Source organism: Clavelina lepadiformis, chromosome 2, assembly GCF_947623445.1.
Source record: "Clavelina lepadiformis chromosome 2, kaClaLepa1.1, whole genome shotgun sequence".
Taxonomy (NCBI): Eukaryota; Metazoa; Chordata; class Ascidiacea; order Aplousobranchia; family Clavelinidae; genus Clavelina; species Clavelina lepadiformis.
The window spans coordinates 14,782,217-14,795,425 of NC_135241.1; the positions used below are offsets into that span (position 1 = coordinate 14,782,217).

At 35.9% G+C, this 13,209-nt stretch overlaps 1 protein-coding gene across 1 annotated transcript; it reads left to right on the plus strand.

Moving 5' to 3' along the window:
• The first annotated feature begins 2,395 nt into the window (after positions 1–2,395).
• On the plus strand, positions 2,396–9,675 carry LOC143446326 (uncharacterized). Its single transcript, XM_076945918.1, has 7 exons — positions 2,396–2,839; positions 4,095–4,273; positions 7,621–8,009; positions 8,121–8,233; positions 8,382–8,594; positions 8,697–8,954; positions 9,044–9,675. Exons 1-7 carry the CDS (start codon positions 2,594–2,596, stop codon positions 9,329–9,331), a joined length of 1,686 nt encoding a protein of 561 aa, XP_076802033.1. The 5' UTR covers positions 2,396–2,593; the 3' UTR covers positions 9,332–9,675.
• Positions 9,676–13,209: the final 3,534 nt, after the last annotated feature.

The window sequence follows — 13,209 nt, forward strand, 5'->3', positions numbered from 1 at the left end:
TCGGTGAAATAGACGCTGTCTTGGCTCCGCCACTACGTGTCATGCCTAAGTTGAAATGGTGGAATGCACCTTGGAGCCTTATAGTGGACGCCAAAAATAATGTCTTTGCACGTTTTACTTCTCATCGAAAACTGCCTTACTTTCCAGTTGGGCTGATGTGGTTATACAACTTACCGGTACGGCGGTACTGACACTGTAGCAGCAGTTCGGTTATTGTGACCATATAGATATTATGACCAAAATGGTCTGGTCCTACAGTGGTCATAATAAGCAAAGACTACTCAACGATAACTAAGTAAATAAAGCCTTACTTACATAACTTACTAGCCTATTTGTCTATACTGCGTAGCCTATAGACTAGTGTAGCTGTAGGCTATCGGTAGTGGTTACTGCAGTTGCTAAAAGTTATGTATTGTCATGGAATGTCAATGTAGACAGTCGCGTTGTAGACAACCAGTATTCTTAAGACTTACATTTCACAGATGCGCATTTTCTATGATGAAAATTTCACAGTACACCTGAAGAAGCACGCTTATGATTGCGAAAGCTCGTGTCGAAAAATATAAAGTTAACCTTCAGAGTGCCAAACCATATTCTGTTTTTTATTTTACTTTAAAATTTGTTTACACGGTTCAAACAACATCAATTTTATAGTTGGTTTTAGCTATACGGTTAGCACCAGAGCTACTTCAAATTGATTAACATAAATATTAAAATATAGCATGAATATTTCCAGGTGTTTGTATGTTACCATAAACAAAAAATACACCGCTTGACTTTTCTCACTCCTCGATGATATGATATGAATTCGAAATGTTTGTATGTGATGGTTACTAAGTACAAACGTATCAACTAAGATATCTATGTGATGCACAGCTGTCCAAAAAAAGGAAAAAATTGGCTAGTGACGTCAAAACCGTTTCGTTGGAAGCCAAGTCATGTGAATGCAGTTTGTTTTGAGAATTCATCTGAAATGTTATTCGTGGCCTTTTAGGTTTCGTGAAGGTGCCGAGTTGAAGTGACACGAAAAGTTGACAAAGACGGTGGAAAGAAATTTGTTGAAGGCCGATAAAGTTTAAAAGTAATAGGATTAAGGACTAGGCGTGTATTACATTGAATGCGCATTTGGACATTTGTTTTTACCCGAAAAAGGCCCTAAGCCAGTGATTTTCAACCTTTTTAGTGCCAGAGCCAAATTTCAAACCTAAGGTTTGCAAGGAGCCGCATGAAAAACAACAGTCTAATTAAAAAAAATACTTAAGAAAGCAACAAAAACTCACAAGAAGACGAAAAAATATGCAAATTTGTTTAATGTGAAATTTGACACTGATTTTGACTTTTTACAAGTGTGTCAAAACGAGGCGTAATAGTAGAGGCTAACTAATTAATACTGCTGAAATAGCTATTTCTTTATTGCCATAGCTTAACGATCAGGACTAAATATATTATGATGTCACAAACCACAAAATGATTTCACACAGCAGGACGGTAGTAACCTGGTAAGATTAGTACTTAGTACACGGGATCCTTGCTGAGACAATTCACTAATTCCTGATTTCTTTTACTTCCTTTGTTACAATTCTGGTGCAACTAATTAATTTTTCACTAAGTTAGTGAGAGCCGCAAAATGTACAGTTGAGAGCCGCAGTTGAGAATCACTGCCCTAAGCTATTGTCAAGTCTGATGCTAACTGGGCCTACATGCCTACCCTAGAGGCAAAAGTGGAGTAACTTTAATAACCCAGGCTACTTGGGGTAAATTTTGATCCAATGCCTGAGCTTTGATCACTTGATCTCCACTAGGGCGAATAATTGAAAATGTAAATTAATGTAGTTGGCCTATTTATCTTAACTTGTCTGAAACTACTTGATTTTAAAATTGAACTTAATAAACACGGTATGATCGAAATTACATTTTCCTTGATTATATTGGCTCACAGAATAAGAATTTGTACTGTAGTTCAATACAAGCAGTTATGATCTAAAATGTAGCTCTACAAAGAACTAAGAATATCTGGTTAGATTAAGTTGAGCTAATATAAGACCGGTATATGGTAAATAAGACAACATATATATGTTGTTAAATACTAAACATCATAGCAAAATTTTGTCAACAGAAGTTGCATGTTAAGAAGTAAATAAAGCATGTAAAACTTTCAAATTTCAAATATATAGGCCTACTTACTACCTGTCCAGATCCAGATCACTGGTAACGTAAAGTTGACAATATCAACCAATGACATCATGATATGAATGTGATTTTTGGTGTGCCTTAAGCTGCAACGTAAAGAGTCAATCATGGTTGAGGAGTTTCTTAATAAAAAGCACACTATAGCTCTAGTAAGCTCTACCATAGAACAAAAAATTGCAAAATTAATCCAAGTTGTCTCGTTTTTTGGTATAGGTCTACCAGTCAATTTCAAAACTGTGTTTGACTTTACTTTCAGAAAATCCATTGTTATAAAATATTGTTACATTTGGTTTACACTTACAGTATATTCTTCGAAAGGAGTGACGTTCGAGTGATTGTTTCCAATTTATTTCCAAGCTTGAGAGAGGTTTAGCCTTCTGCTGGTAGTGGAACCAGTAAAATCATGGACTCCATTTTCTCCGATAATGCTACTTTTGACATGATCTTTGCTGAGATGGATATTGATAATTTGAACTCACTTGCCAATGACTTTAGTCAACTGCATGACAAACAAGATTATTCTGCTAAAGTGGAAGAAGAAACTGATTTTTTGGATGAACTATTAAATCTTGATAATGAAGCACACGGGTCTAATGCTAGTGTTGGAATTATGGTTGATGCAGAAAAGTATTGCTCATCTCAAACTCAGGTATGTTATTTTGCAGGATTTTCAAACTTTTTTGGACTATGGCCTGCAAGACCAAAATTATCAAGTTGTTGCAGTAGGTCACACCCAGAAAGAGGAATTCCAATTTCAATAAACACTGCACAGTACTAAATAATATAACAAATAACCACTTTAAAAAGAACATTCATAGTGTCACTGGAAATTTAAAAATTCAAGCATATTTAATTCGGATTATCGTAATAACTACTGTATTGCTACTTTTTTCACAGAAAAGAGCATAATCAAAAAATCGGTTTACTTACAGTTTGCATTTAAAAGGGATAGTCCTACAAGCCTAATTGTGCTGAAATTTAGCTGAACAGATGTTCACTCAGAACCTAGTTTTTGACGTGACAACAGTTTTGAAGTCACATCAAAAACTGGTTACTTCATTTAATGTTTGTACATGCAAGCGACTGCAAAACAATGGCACATGATGGCTGTCTGGACGTTGCCGTTGTTAACCGTTTTCTCTGCGGATTGCCCACAGATGGAAGATAACATATGTTGCAACTCTTTTACAGTAAATGGTGGCCTGTATTAGGGACCTGATAACAATTGATCAAGAAGAGTCATATATGAAATGTAGTGTGAAGATAATTAAATCTCTGTTTTTCATAGATGCAGTTACCATGCTAGTTGTCACTGCCAGCAAGTTCATATACCATCATTTTTCCATGCACATTTTAAGCTTTTTAGGTTTTTCCTATCAGTTAACTCATAATATTATCAATGGCGTGTTGCGGCAATGACAAAAAAAAACAGAATGAATGAACAAATGAATGTCCTTGGTAACTTTTTAAGAAATGGCTTCTAGGCCTACTATGTAATATATATGATTACTATCTTATGTTATCTGGTCCTAGCCTAAAATAGTGATCGTCTTGGCATTAGTGTATTATAAATGAATGAAAAAAATATTGTTAGCTGACCAACAGGAATAAGAATTTAGAACAGAAGAGGTAGAGATATAAAAAATATATGTTAAATATATTTATATATGTATATATATCTTATATAAATATAAATGTGGACTTTATTAAATATATGTTATAAATAGAAATTATGCAGCATATCATTCTAGGGAAGGGATATAGCTGTCGTGATTGTGTTCTTAAATTACGTGTTTACTTTTCCGAACTCAAATTTAAAATCAAGATTTATCTTGGAGATTGTGTGGTAATTATCTTTTTCCATTTATCATCTTACAGTAAGATCTTTTTACATGTTGTTAAAGGATGAAATTGGTGAAGAGCTCCAAAGAAATTTGCGATTGTTGAAAGCAGTGCAAACTGATCATGATTATATCTCTGTGATGCCTAATACTTCTGATGATGACACTTATTTATCTACTTCAATAATTCAACACAGCTCTCCTCACAGTATAAGTGATAGTGGAATTTCGTCAGTATCAGGGTACGAATCGTACTCACTATTGCAACTCTTTATAATTAATAATTATACAGCACAACAAAAAAAAATTTTCCAGTGCCGGAAATGTCTTAGCGGTTTTAAGGTATTTTTAGGATACTGAATCTGAAAATGGCATCGGTTTTACCGAATTGGGTTTACTTTTTGAGATATATATTCAGGGTTGCCATCAGTCTCAACTCAAAAATAAGGACAACTAGAAAACGAACGAGGAATACCACCTTAAACAGTGTACAACAAGAGAAAGCAACCAATGTTCCTAAAAAAAAAAAAAAAAAAAACAAGACACTATCTGCATGTTCATAATTTTGGTATCTCTTTGGTACAAAATTATCCGTAAAGGTGACAAAATGCCCAAAATACGAACCTCTGCCCTAAAAATAAGACGAAAATAAGGACGCAAGTGAAAATAAGGACATTTCTTAGAAATAAGGACAAACATATTTTCTAAGACACGGACCTTTAAAATAAGGACAAATCTTATAATTAAGGACGGTATGGCAACCCTGTATATATTGCTGTTTTAATATTTTCATCTGATACTTGTTATCCGCATACATATGCATCTTATGAAGTTTAATGTTAAATTCACAATATTCATTCGTTCATTTTATTTTTCGTCTTCAATGTGGGGAACGAAAAAGTTGTGCTGACGCAGGTGGTCGCAAACATATTAGTAGTTTTCGACAATTTTCACAAATTGGACGGGGAAAATGTGACAAGGTCTAGAGGGCAAAAACGTACTTTACGGACCAATCAGATAATGTAAAAAAGTCATTAGCGTCAGTACAGCCACCAAACCCAAATTATAAACAGATTATTAAAACATAATTTAACACAAAAACACGCAATTTAAACACATTTAACATAAAACAAAAGTTACGCTGATAGTTTGGCATGACATAAGCATTGTGTTACTGTCAAGATGAAACCGACCTGTGTGTCTGGATGGAAGAACACAAACCTTACTAACCCAACCCCACCCCATATTGTGATAGAGTTGGTATAAAACTACTCCAGGAATAGGATAAACCTCATTTTGATATAAAAAAAACTATACACATTGTCATATTTTATCATTTAGAAGAAGTTATTATAACAACAATAGACACTTTCCAGCCTGATTAATCTTTTACAGCATGATAATCCAAAGGAAGGTTGATAAACTCTCCATTCCAAAGTCTGATACTGTGAATCATCAGCCAGAATCCTGATTCATTTTGTTACATCTGTGGTGAACATACAGCATAAAAGCAAAGAGAAAAACATCAAAAATTTGTCAGGCAAGGGTTCTTTCATACTTCAAGAGTAAACCTTTGTGGCCAAGGTTTTTCATTCATTGGGCTTCCTACAAGGTATACAAAACCTGTGCAGAGGTGCTAAAGTTGTGACGAAATGGAAAAAGAAAAGCTTGAACTTTGGGATCTTATACAGTGTGGAGAGAACCAAAAAGTATTGCATGGTGAAGTTAACAGGTTTTAATCGTAACAAGATAAAAGCTGAGTATCCTGGCTTGGCATCAGTGAGGTGACCAGTGGTGCACTCTGAAGGCATTCCTGGTTCTGTCTTGGCATCACTGCCACACATTTAAGAATCAAACACTGAAAAACCACATGAGAGGCAATGTAGAGGAGTCAACAGTGGTAGTTGCAGCGATCGTGACAAGATTTTTTCAACTTCTAAACCATTTACTCAAGGAGGACTTAGAAAAATACCTCTGCGATTGTTTCCTTGGTTTGAGCACTGAAAAACTTATAGCATAAATTTTTGATGGCCCACCATTCCCAAACTCATGATAGGCTCAAATTTCAAGAGAAATTTGCTCGATACTAAGCTTGCTGCTTGGCTAGTTATATTACTGCCATAAAAAATTACTTCTGAAACCATACAGTAGAAAACTACTTTGAATTAGCACATTAGCTACTTTGAATTGAACTAGCGGGCCCCAATTACATTTTTGTGTGGGCTGAATGTGACCTAAATGTGGCAATATCGCAACAAAACCTTCATGGTTTGTATATAATAATGCGAGAATGAAAGAAAATCGTGTTAAAAAGCCCTTTGATTTCTGTACATCATGAAAAATAAAACAAATACAAATTGGCAATTTTTATCATTTTTCGCTATTTCTCAACCAAAAATTTGAAAATATCTCAAAAAGTAGAACCAATTGGAATAAAACAACTTTATTTTCGGATTCAGCGCCCCAAACATACCCCAAACGGTTGTATATCAGCTGAGTGACAGTTTATTTGATTGACAGTTCATTTGAGTGACATAATTACAGTTCATTTGAGTGACACATTGATAAGTACTGTTTAATTCATTTGACTGACACATTGATAAGGACTGTGATATTCATTTGAGTGACAGATTGACATTTGTTGATTAAGTTGCAGTTGCTGTTAATTAGTAAATGCACAGATGACAACACACACAAGACAAAGTTTAGAGAAAAAACAACTAAGAATCCTCAACCATCTCGTCCAATTCTTCTGTTAGTTCCGCAGTTGGTCCGATCTTTAAATTACGCGCAATTCGGCGGAGAAATACTTCCTGTGGAAGGTCTTCTTGCTGGGAAAACAAATTTCCAATGCGGGTTTCTTTTTGCCTTGTCATACGCGATCGGCGCAATGGTGTCGATGCACCAAATTCAAGGCGAAAGAGTTCTTGGGAAACTCTATGATGCTCGCTTTGAAACTCTTCAATTATTTTGAAAATGCTTTGGTGGTATCTGTTAACAATTGCATTGAAGCGGTGATGCCAGGCCTCATGGATGTTATTTGTACGTGCAAGACCCGATTGTTGGAGTTGGCTGACACTCCAAAAATCAGGTGGGAAGGTCCACCTATTGCGTCGGTGCGATGTTGTGTCAAATGCAACAGATAAGACAAGATAAGAGCAACGGAAACCATGTTTTCTAGTGCGTTGGTGTGATGTTGTGATAACATGGTTTCTGTTGTATTTGTGTGAAGAGCATCGGAAACCATGTTATCGGTTGCATTTATATCGTATGTGCCATTCAATTCTCAACCATTGGCCTACAGTAGTTTGATCAGTACTCACCAATGTGTCACTCAAATGAACTGTCACTCAGTTGAGCATGAATTATTTGTCACTCAAATGAACGTTAAAAGAATGTGTCACTCAAATGAGCTGTCACTCAAATGAAATGTCACTCAGCTAATCAACTACCACCCCAAACATACCCCAAAATCGATGAATCCGGCACAAAAAATTATGTTGACCAGTAATACTGAAACCAAGCAGCTCTTTTTAATTGCATCTAAACATCAGAACTTTATAATTAACTTAAGTTTTTGAACACCCAGGTCACCACAGTCTGACAGATGTTTGAACAACTCACCATTTTCTGAAAATCAAAGCAACAGTGGAGCCCAAAATCATGCAGATCTCTTAGATGATTTTCAGTTTGATTTTTCTGATGTGGACATGGAGCAATTGCAAGAAAATCTCTCTACATCTAAACTCTCCCTAGAGTTATCCTCTTTATTGACTGATGATGTTGTCCTGGGTGACAAGATGGTTACAGTATCACAAAAGTCCTCTATTTCAACACAGATAAATAATAATGACGAATTTAGCGACAGTTCAACGGAATCAGTTACATCATCGGAAACTTTTGGCCAACATGTTGCACAAAAACAAAAGCATACTGTTTGCATTGACTTACCAAATTTCAAGCCATTGGTTCTCACAGGTAAGTTTTAGATGTTGTATAAAGTTTTCTGCTATATTGTGTTTTCATTTTGTTTGTTTGTTTTCTCCGTGTTTTGGTAGACATTATAGTTATTGTGATGTGATACTTTAGATGAAGAAAAAAGACTGCTCAGTGAAGAACATGTATCACTTCCCACCGACTTGCCACTCACCAAATATGAAGAGAGAGTTCTGAAGAAAGTTCGAAGAAAAATAAGAAACAAGGTATAATGCATGATTTTTTAATTTATGTACTGGAATTTAACGTACAATGATGTGGCAAGTGGCAATTATAGATTTTGGTAAATTACTTGTTTATACACAATGTCAACCTAACCAGAACATTTGTCCTAAAAGCCTAATTACTTTTTAGAAATCAGCAATGGTCAGTCGGAAAAAAAAGAAAGACTATGTTGATGGCCTGGAATCTCGAGTTGCTCAGTGTACCAACCTAAATCAGACTTTAGCTCAAAGAGTTAAAGAACTTGAAAAACAAAACCTTAATCTAGTTGAACAACTAAAAAAAGTTCATGAATTGGTGAAACAAACCAGTAGCAAGACCACTCAAGCAACCACTTGTGTTTTGGTAATGGAATTTCATTTACTGACACGAATTAAGATTTTTTAAATCTGTTATTTCTTTGTTATATAGTTTGCTTAAGTAGAATATGTTTTGTATTTTGTACAGGTACTGATGTTGTCTTTTGGATTGTTTATTGCCCCTAGCCTTGGTCCGTTTAGTCCAGAAATCCAAGACAAAAGAACTGAAATTTCTGGTAATTATCGGTCAAGGAAAGTTTTAGAACATCATCCTTCCGTTGAAGATGTAAGAAAGTTTGATCCCACAAAAGTAGTTAATGTACAGGAGTTTAGTTCAGCTACTATTGAAACTTCCTCTATGAAGAGTGATATAATGCATGACGACAGAACTTTAACCTTATCACAGGTAAATTATAATATAAATAAAAACATTCTATTCTGTTTAGTGTATGCCAGTAATTTAAGAATCTCACGCTTACTATTTGTTGTTGACAGAGTGTGAAAGCTGGGCTGCCCAATGCAGATGTTAAGCATGATAACGCCTCTTCTGAAAATGCAAGTTCGAATTCTTTAAAAGATGCTGATTTAGCTGTTCAAGTTAAATCTCACTTGCGGGAAGGTTCAGGAAAGGCATTTCAACATGAGCCCTTGCAACCACATCTAAAACTCATTTACACACCTGATACTAATAGCAATTCAGCTATGATGATTGATGTTGCTGAAAGCATCAAACACACAACCACTGGTTCGATTAACTTTTTTTCGGGGAACGATGAAATGTAAATACTTTACCCTTGCGCAGTTCCATTTAGCGATTATGATATCATCATCTGGGAAGCTGAAGTAGAGCTTTTTGTACGGCTTTTTGAAAGTAATGAAGCCCCCAGTTTATCGTGATTAAGCAATTTAGACATAATGCAAAGCTATGATTAACCGTAGATGTTCTGCGCGTCCTAATGAAGCAGTTTTTGTTTTGTTGTTTAAATTTTGTCAACTTGCCGAATAATCTTATGGCGGTTACAATTCGCTTCCTTTTTTACATTCCTACTTTCATTCATTGTTTGGACGATCACGCCCTGTTGCTCTTACTGTAGCTGTTTTCAATTAAATTGGTAAATTTTACGCTGCCTCAGAGGGATTTTCAGTTTTTGGCTGCCAGACAGCGGGTTTTTGCGAACAAACCGTAAGGGCCTTTTTTTAGTTACCTTTTTTCAGTATCCATCAATTCAATTCAATGCACCTGAAATCATGGGTAAAGCACTTGCCATAAAAACTGAAATACTGGTCGAAATATTTCTTAATTAAGTGTAAAGATTGACGTAGCTATGTCACGAATTCAAACCAATTCCTGTTGTTGTACCCATGTTCCGTAATGGGTAATGGGCCATGTCATACTAACGATTCCTAACAAAACTAAACCCAGCAACATCTGTTCAACCAATCAATATTCGAGCTAAACTATATAGGCAGAAAAATTGTTAATTGTAGGCGGCCGCATTTCAGTCCACTGGAAATCAGTTAAAGGCCGCAAATTAAAAATTATGCATAGAAAAAATATTGCAAAGCTCGTTTGTTGATATACAGTAGTATAATAGCTACAATAAATCTGTTTATCAGAAGCTATACTGAAACAATATATGGTTACACAATCGTTGACTTCAGAATAAATTGGTCATCCAGGTGAAAATCGATTATAACTAGTGACAAAAACAAATATTTGTCAGCACTCGGCAAGGAAATGTTTTAAAGAACTTTGCCGAAAGGTCGCGTACAGTCTAAATACTCTAAATGTTGCACTTTTCCCACTCATTAACTAAAGAATCCAAAATTTCACGTAACAAAAGTTGCCACTCGAATTTAGACTAGGCCTACGTATTTGTGGGCCATATAGGCTCCCGAATTTATTTATGCCTGTATACTGTACATATAGATAACTGCAGTTCTTGTTCAATAACCAAGTGCAACATCATTTTACGCTACGTGACAATACTGTATCATCCCTATATGCTTTGTATTCTGTAAAAGTTATGCAAGAACGACTATCAACACAGTAAAAACCTGGAGCCCCGGAGCCGTGGATTTTCAACGGAGCTGGATCTGGAGCCGGAGCTCTAAGTGAAATTCAAATGGAGCTGGAGCTAGTTGTTAGAAAGATAGCTCCGGCTCCGATGTATTTCATAAGATGCTATGCTACTATCCTACTACTATTGGCTGAATTCACAAAATAAGGAATTGCTTCACAAAATAAGGAATTGCTGGGGATTTGACAGCAGAGCAGCCACACATTCATAGCTGCAACCGATGGTACTGACTACTGACTGACCCATTGAGATAGATATTCCAAATTGAGCATTCATCCTTAAACCTCAGTTTTTGACGTAATGGAGCCGGAGCAGTGGTATCAATGAGCTCTGGAGCTGGAGCTAATTTATGATAAAAGAGAGCTCTGAGAGAGAGAGAGAGAAATTATTTTGTAGCCGAATGGAATTACGAAAAAACTTTTGCTAATCTAAAATTTGCTTTGAAGAAGAACTTCATTTATGGTCACGAAAGCATTATATAGCCCAGGGGTGGGCAAAGTTGTTCAATGAAAAAAACACTTGCGGAAAACTACAAACACCAGCGAGCCGCATAACCAGTAGTGCCAATACAAATACAGTGAACAATGCACGGATAATGAACAATAATGGATATTACTATTCAGCTAGAACATAGGTCGGCAACCCGCGGCTCTTTCATCTCTGTGCTCTGACTCCCGCGACTCAGAGCCAATGAGCTCATTTAGGAAAACTTAATGTGAATAAATAATATTGTTTATTAGTGTCACAAAGTAATAACTTAATGCGTTTGTCTGATTATTTTTAATTATTCAGAATGTTTTATGTGGACGTGGAAAATCTTATATAAAAACTGCACAGTGGTTTTCACCGGCATCATACGCCCGACAGTTTGCCACTCACGTGATCCTAAGTTTGTTTTTGTTCGAGGGCGCAAGTCTTGGATATTGGTCTTTGTTCAATGACTATGCGGATGTTCATGGTTGTAGTGAGAATTTTGTGAGGGTAACTACTGAAGTTTTTACGTGTTTAAGTTTTAAAATTTTGCAATATTTAATGCATTTTTGCTAATCTAGACGTTGTCAATCGATAATTTTCTCTAGTGCGCCTCCCCATCAGGAACCTTTGTCTAATGGTATGGTAGGATAGCTAACGCGTTTTGGATGCAATATACGTGTCTATATGTAGATGATTAATAGCAAATAATGTTTATTTTCAGTATAGGAATGGCACAGATGACAGTACATAAACGGGTAAAACATTTTTGTTTTTAACGTTTGCCCTTTATAGTACAGGTGCACCAAATACACGACAGGCCGAATTAATTCGGCCAAATCGGGACGTAATACCCGAATTCAGTTTTCCAGACAAATCAGAATAAAGAAAATCAAACCCAACAAACTGGCCAGAGACGCAAACAGAAGACCTGTAAAGGTTTCTTGCAGAAAGATAACAATTGGAGCAATCACGGTCTCTGCACAAGATACCCTGCATTTAATAAAGTAAATGATGCCAGATATAATAGCGGAACCCGGTCAATTACATTAAGGAATTTTGTATTGCACCTTATTCCTTTTTTACGTGCAACTTTTAACAAGTATTGCGCAAAATTGTATTTGAATCCCCAATTCGAACTGAATAGTGACCTAAAAGCAATTGCATGACCCGGCCAAACATCAGTCCAGCACTGTATGCCAAATTATTAAATTGCCAAGCGACTTCATGCACTGTGGAACGAAGTTTTGGCATGCTACGCAAACTGTTGGCAAAAGATTCAGATAATGTTTGGAAATATTTAGCATTACTGTATATGTAAATAGTTCGCTTGTATAAACCACTGTGGTTTAAAATGTTTCTGCATAAATGCCACTTTTCACTGAAGCTTTTGTTACAAATAAATGCAAGTTTCTCACGATTTTAATGCAACAAAAACTTGCCCTAGTAATCTGGCTATTACAAACTACAAAGTGAGTAGTTGTTGAAAAGACAGCTTGGAAAAAATATGAAAATTACCGTAAGCGCTATAGGGGTGGAAGCGGTCGAGAGTAGTACTGCTTCCGCATCCCTGCCACTGTAGCTAGTTATGTTGGCAGTTTTAGTTTTTAAGTATTGGAAAAGTGCAATGCCAGTAGTTAGGAAATGTGTTAAGTCCCATACACAGTGTCGTTAAATCAATAACCAGCCTAAATATAACGTAATTTCAAATTTAGGCAACTTAGGATGTTACCAAATCGTAGAAAGGTTGATGCCGAGTGCTGATATTTTAATGATATGTGAATGGAGAGATAAGATCAAGCATTACCGATGCCCATTTACAAGAGGTTTTGCTTCTTGATTCATCTGATTTGTCACCGGACGTTGAAAAACTTGCACAAAGCAAACAGCATCAAATGTCGCATTAATGTTGTGTATCTTAAAGTGCTAACACATGTTTTGCTTTTACATTTTGCATTGTAAATTGGTCGGTATGATGTTGTTTATTTGTTTTGTATTTGGTTTATTGGTGCTTTGTAAATGGCTTTTTAATGCCAAAACGGAGATTAGCTGGATGATGTTAAGGAAATAATTTAAGACGTTCGATCAGCACAAGGCCCGTGACATGCA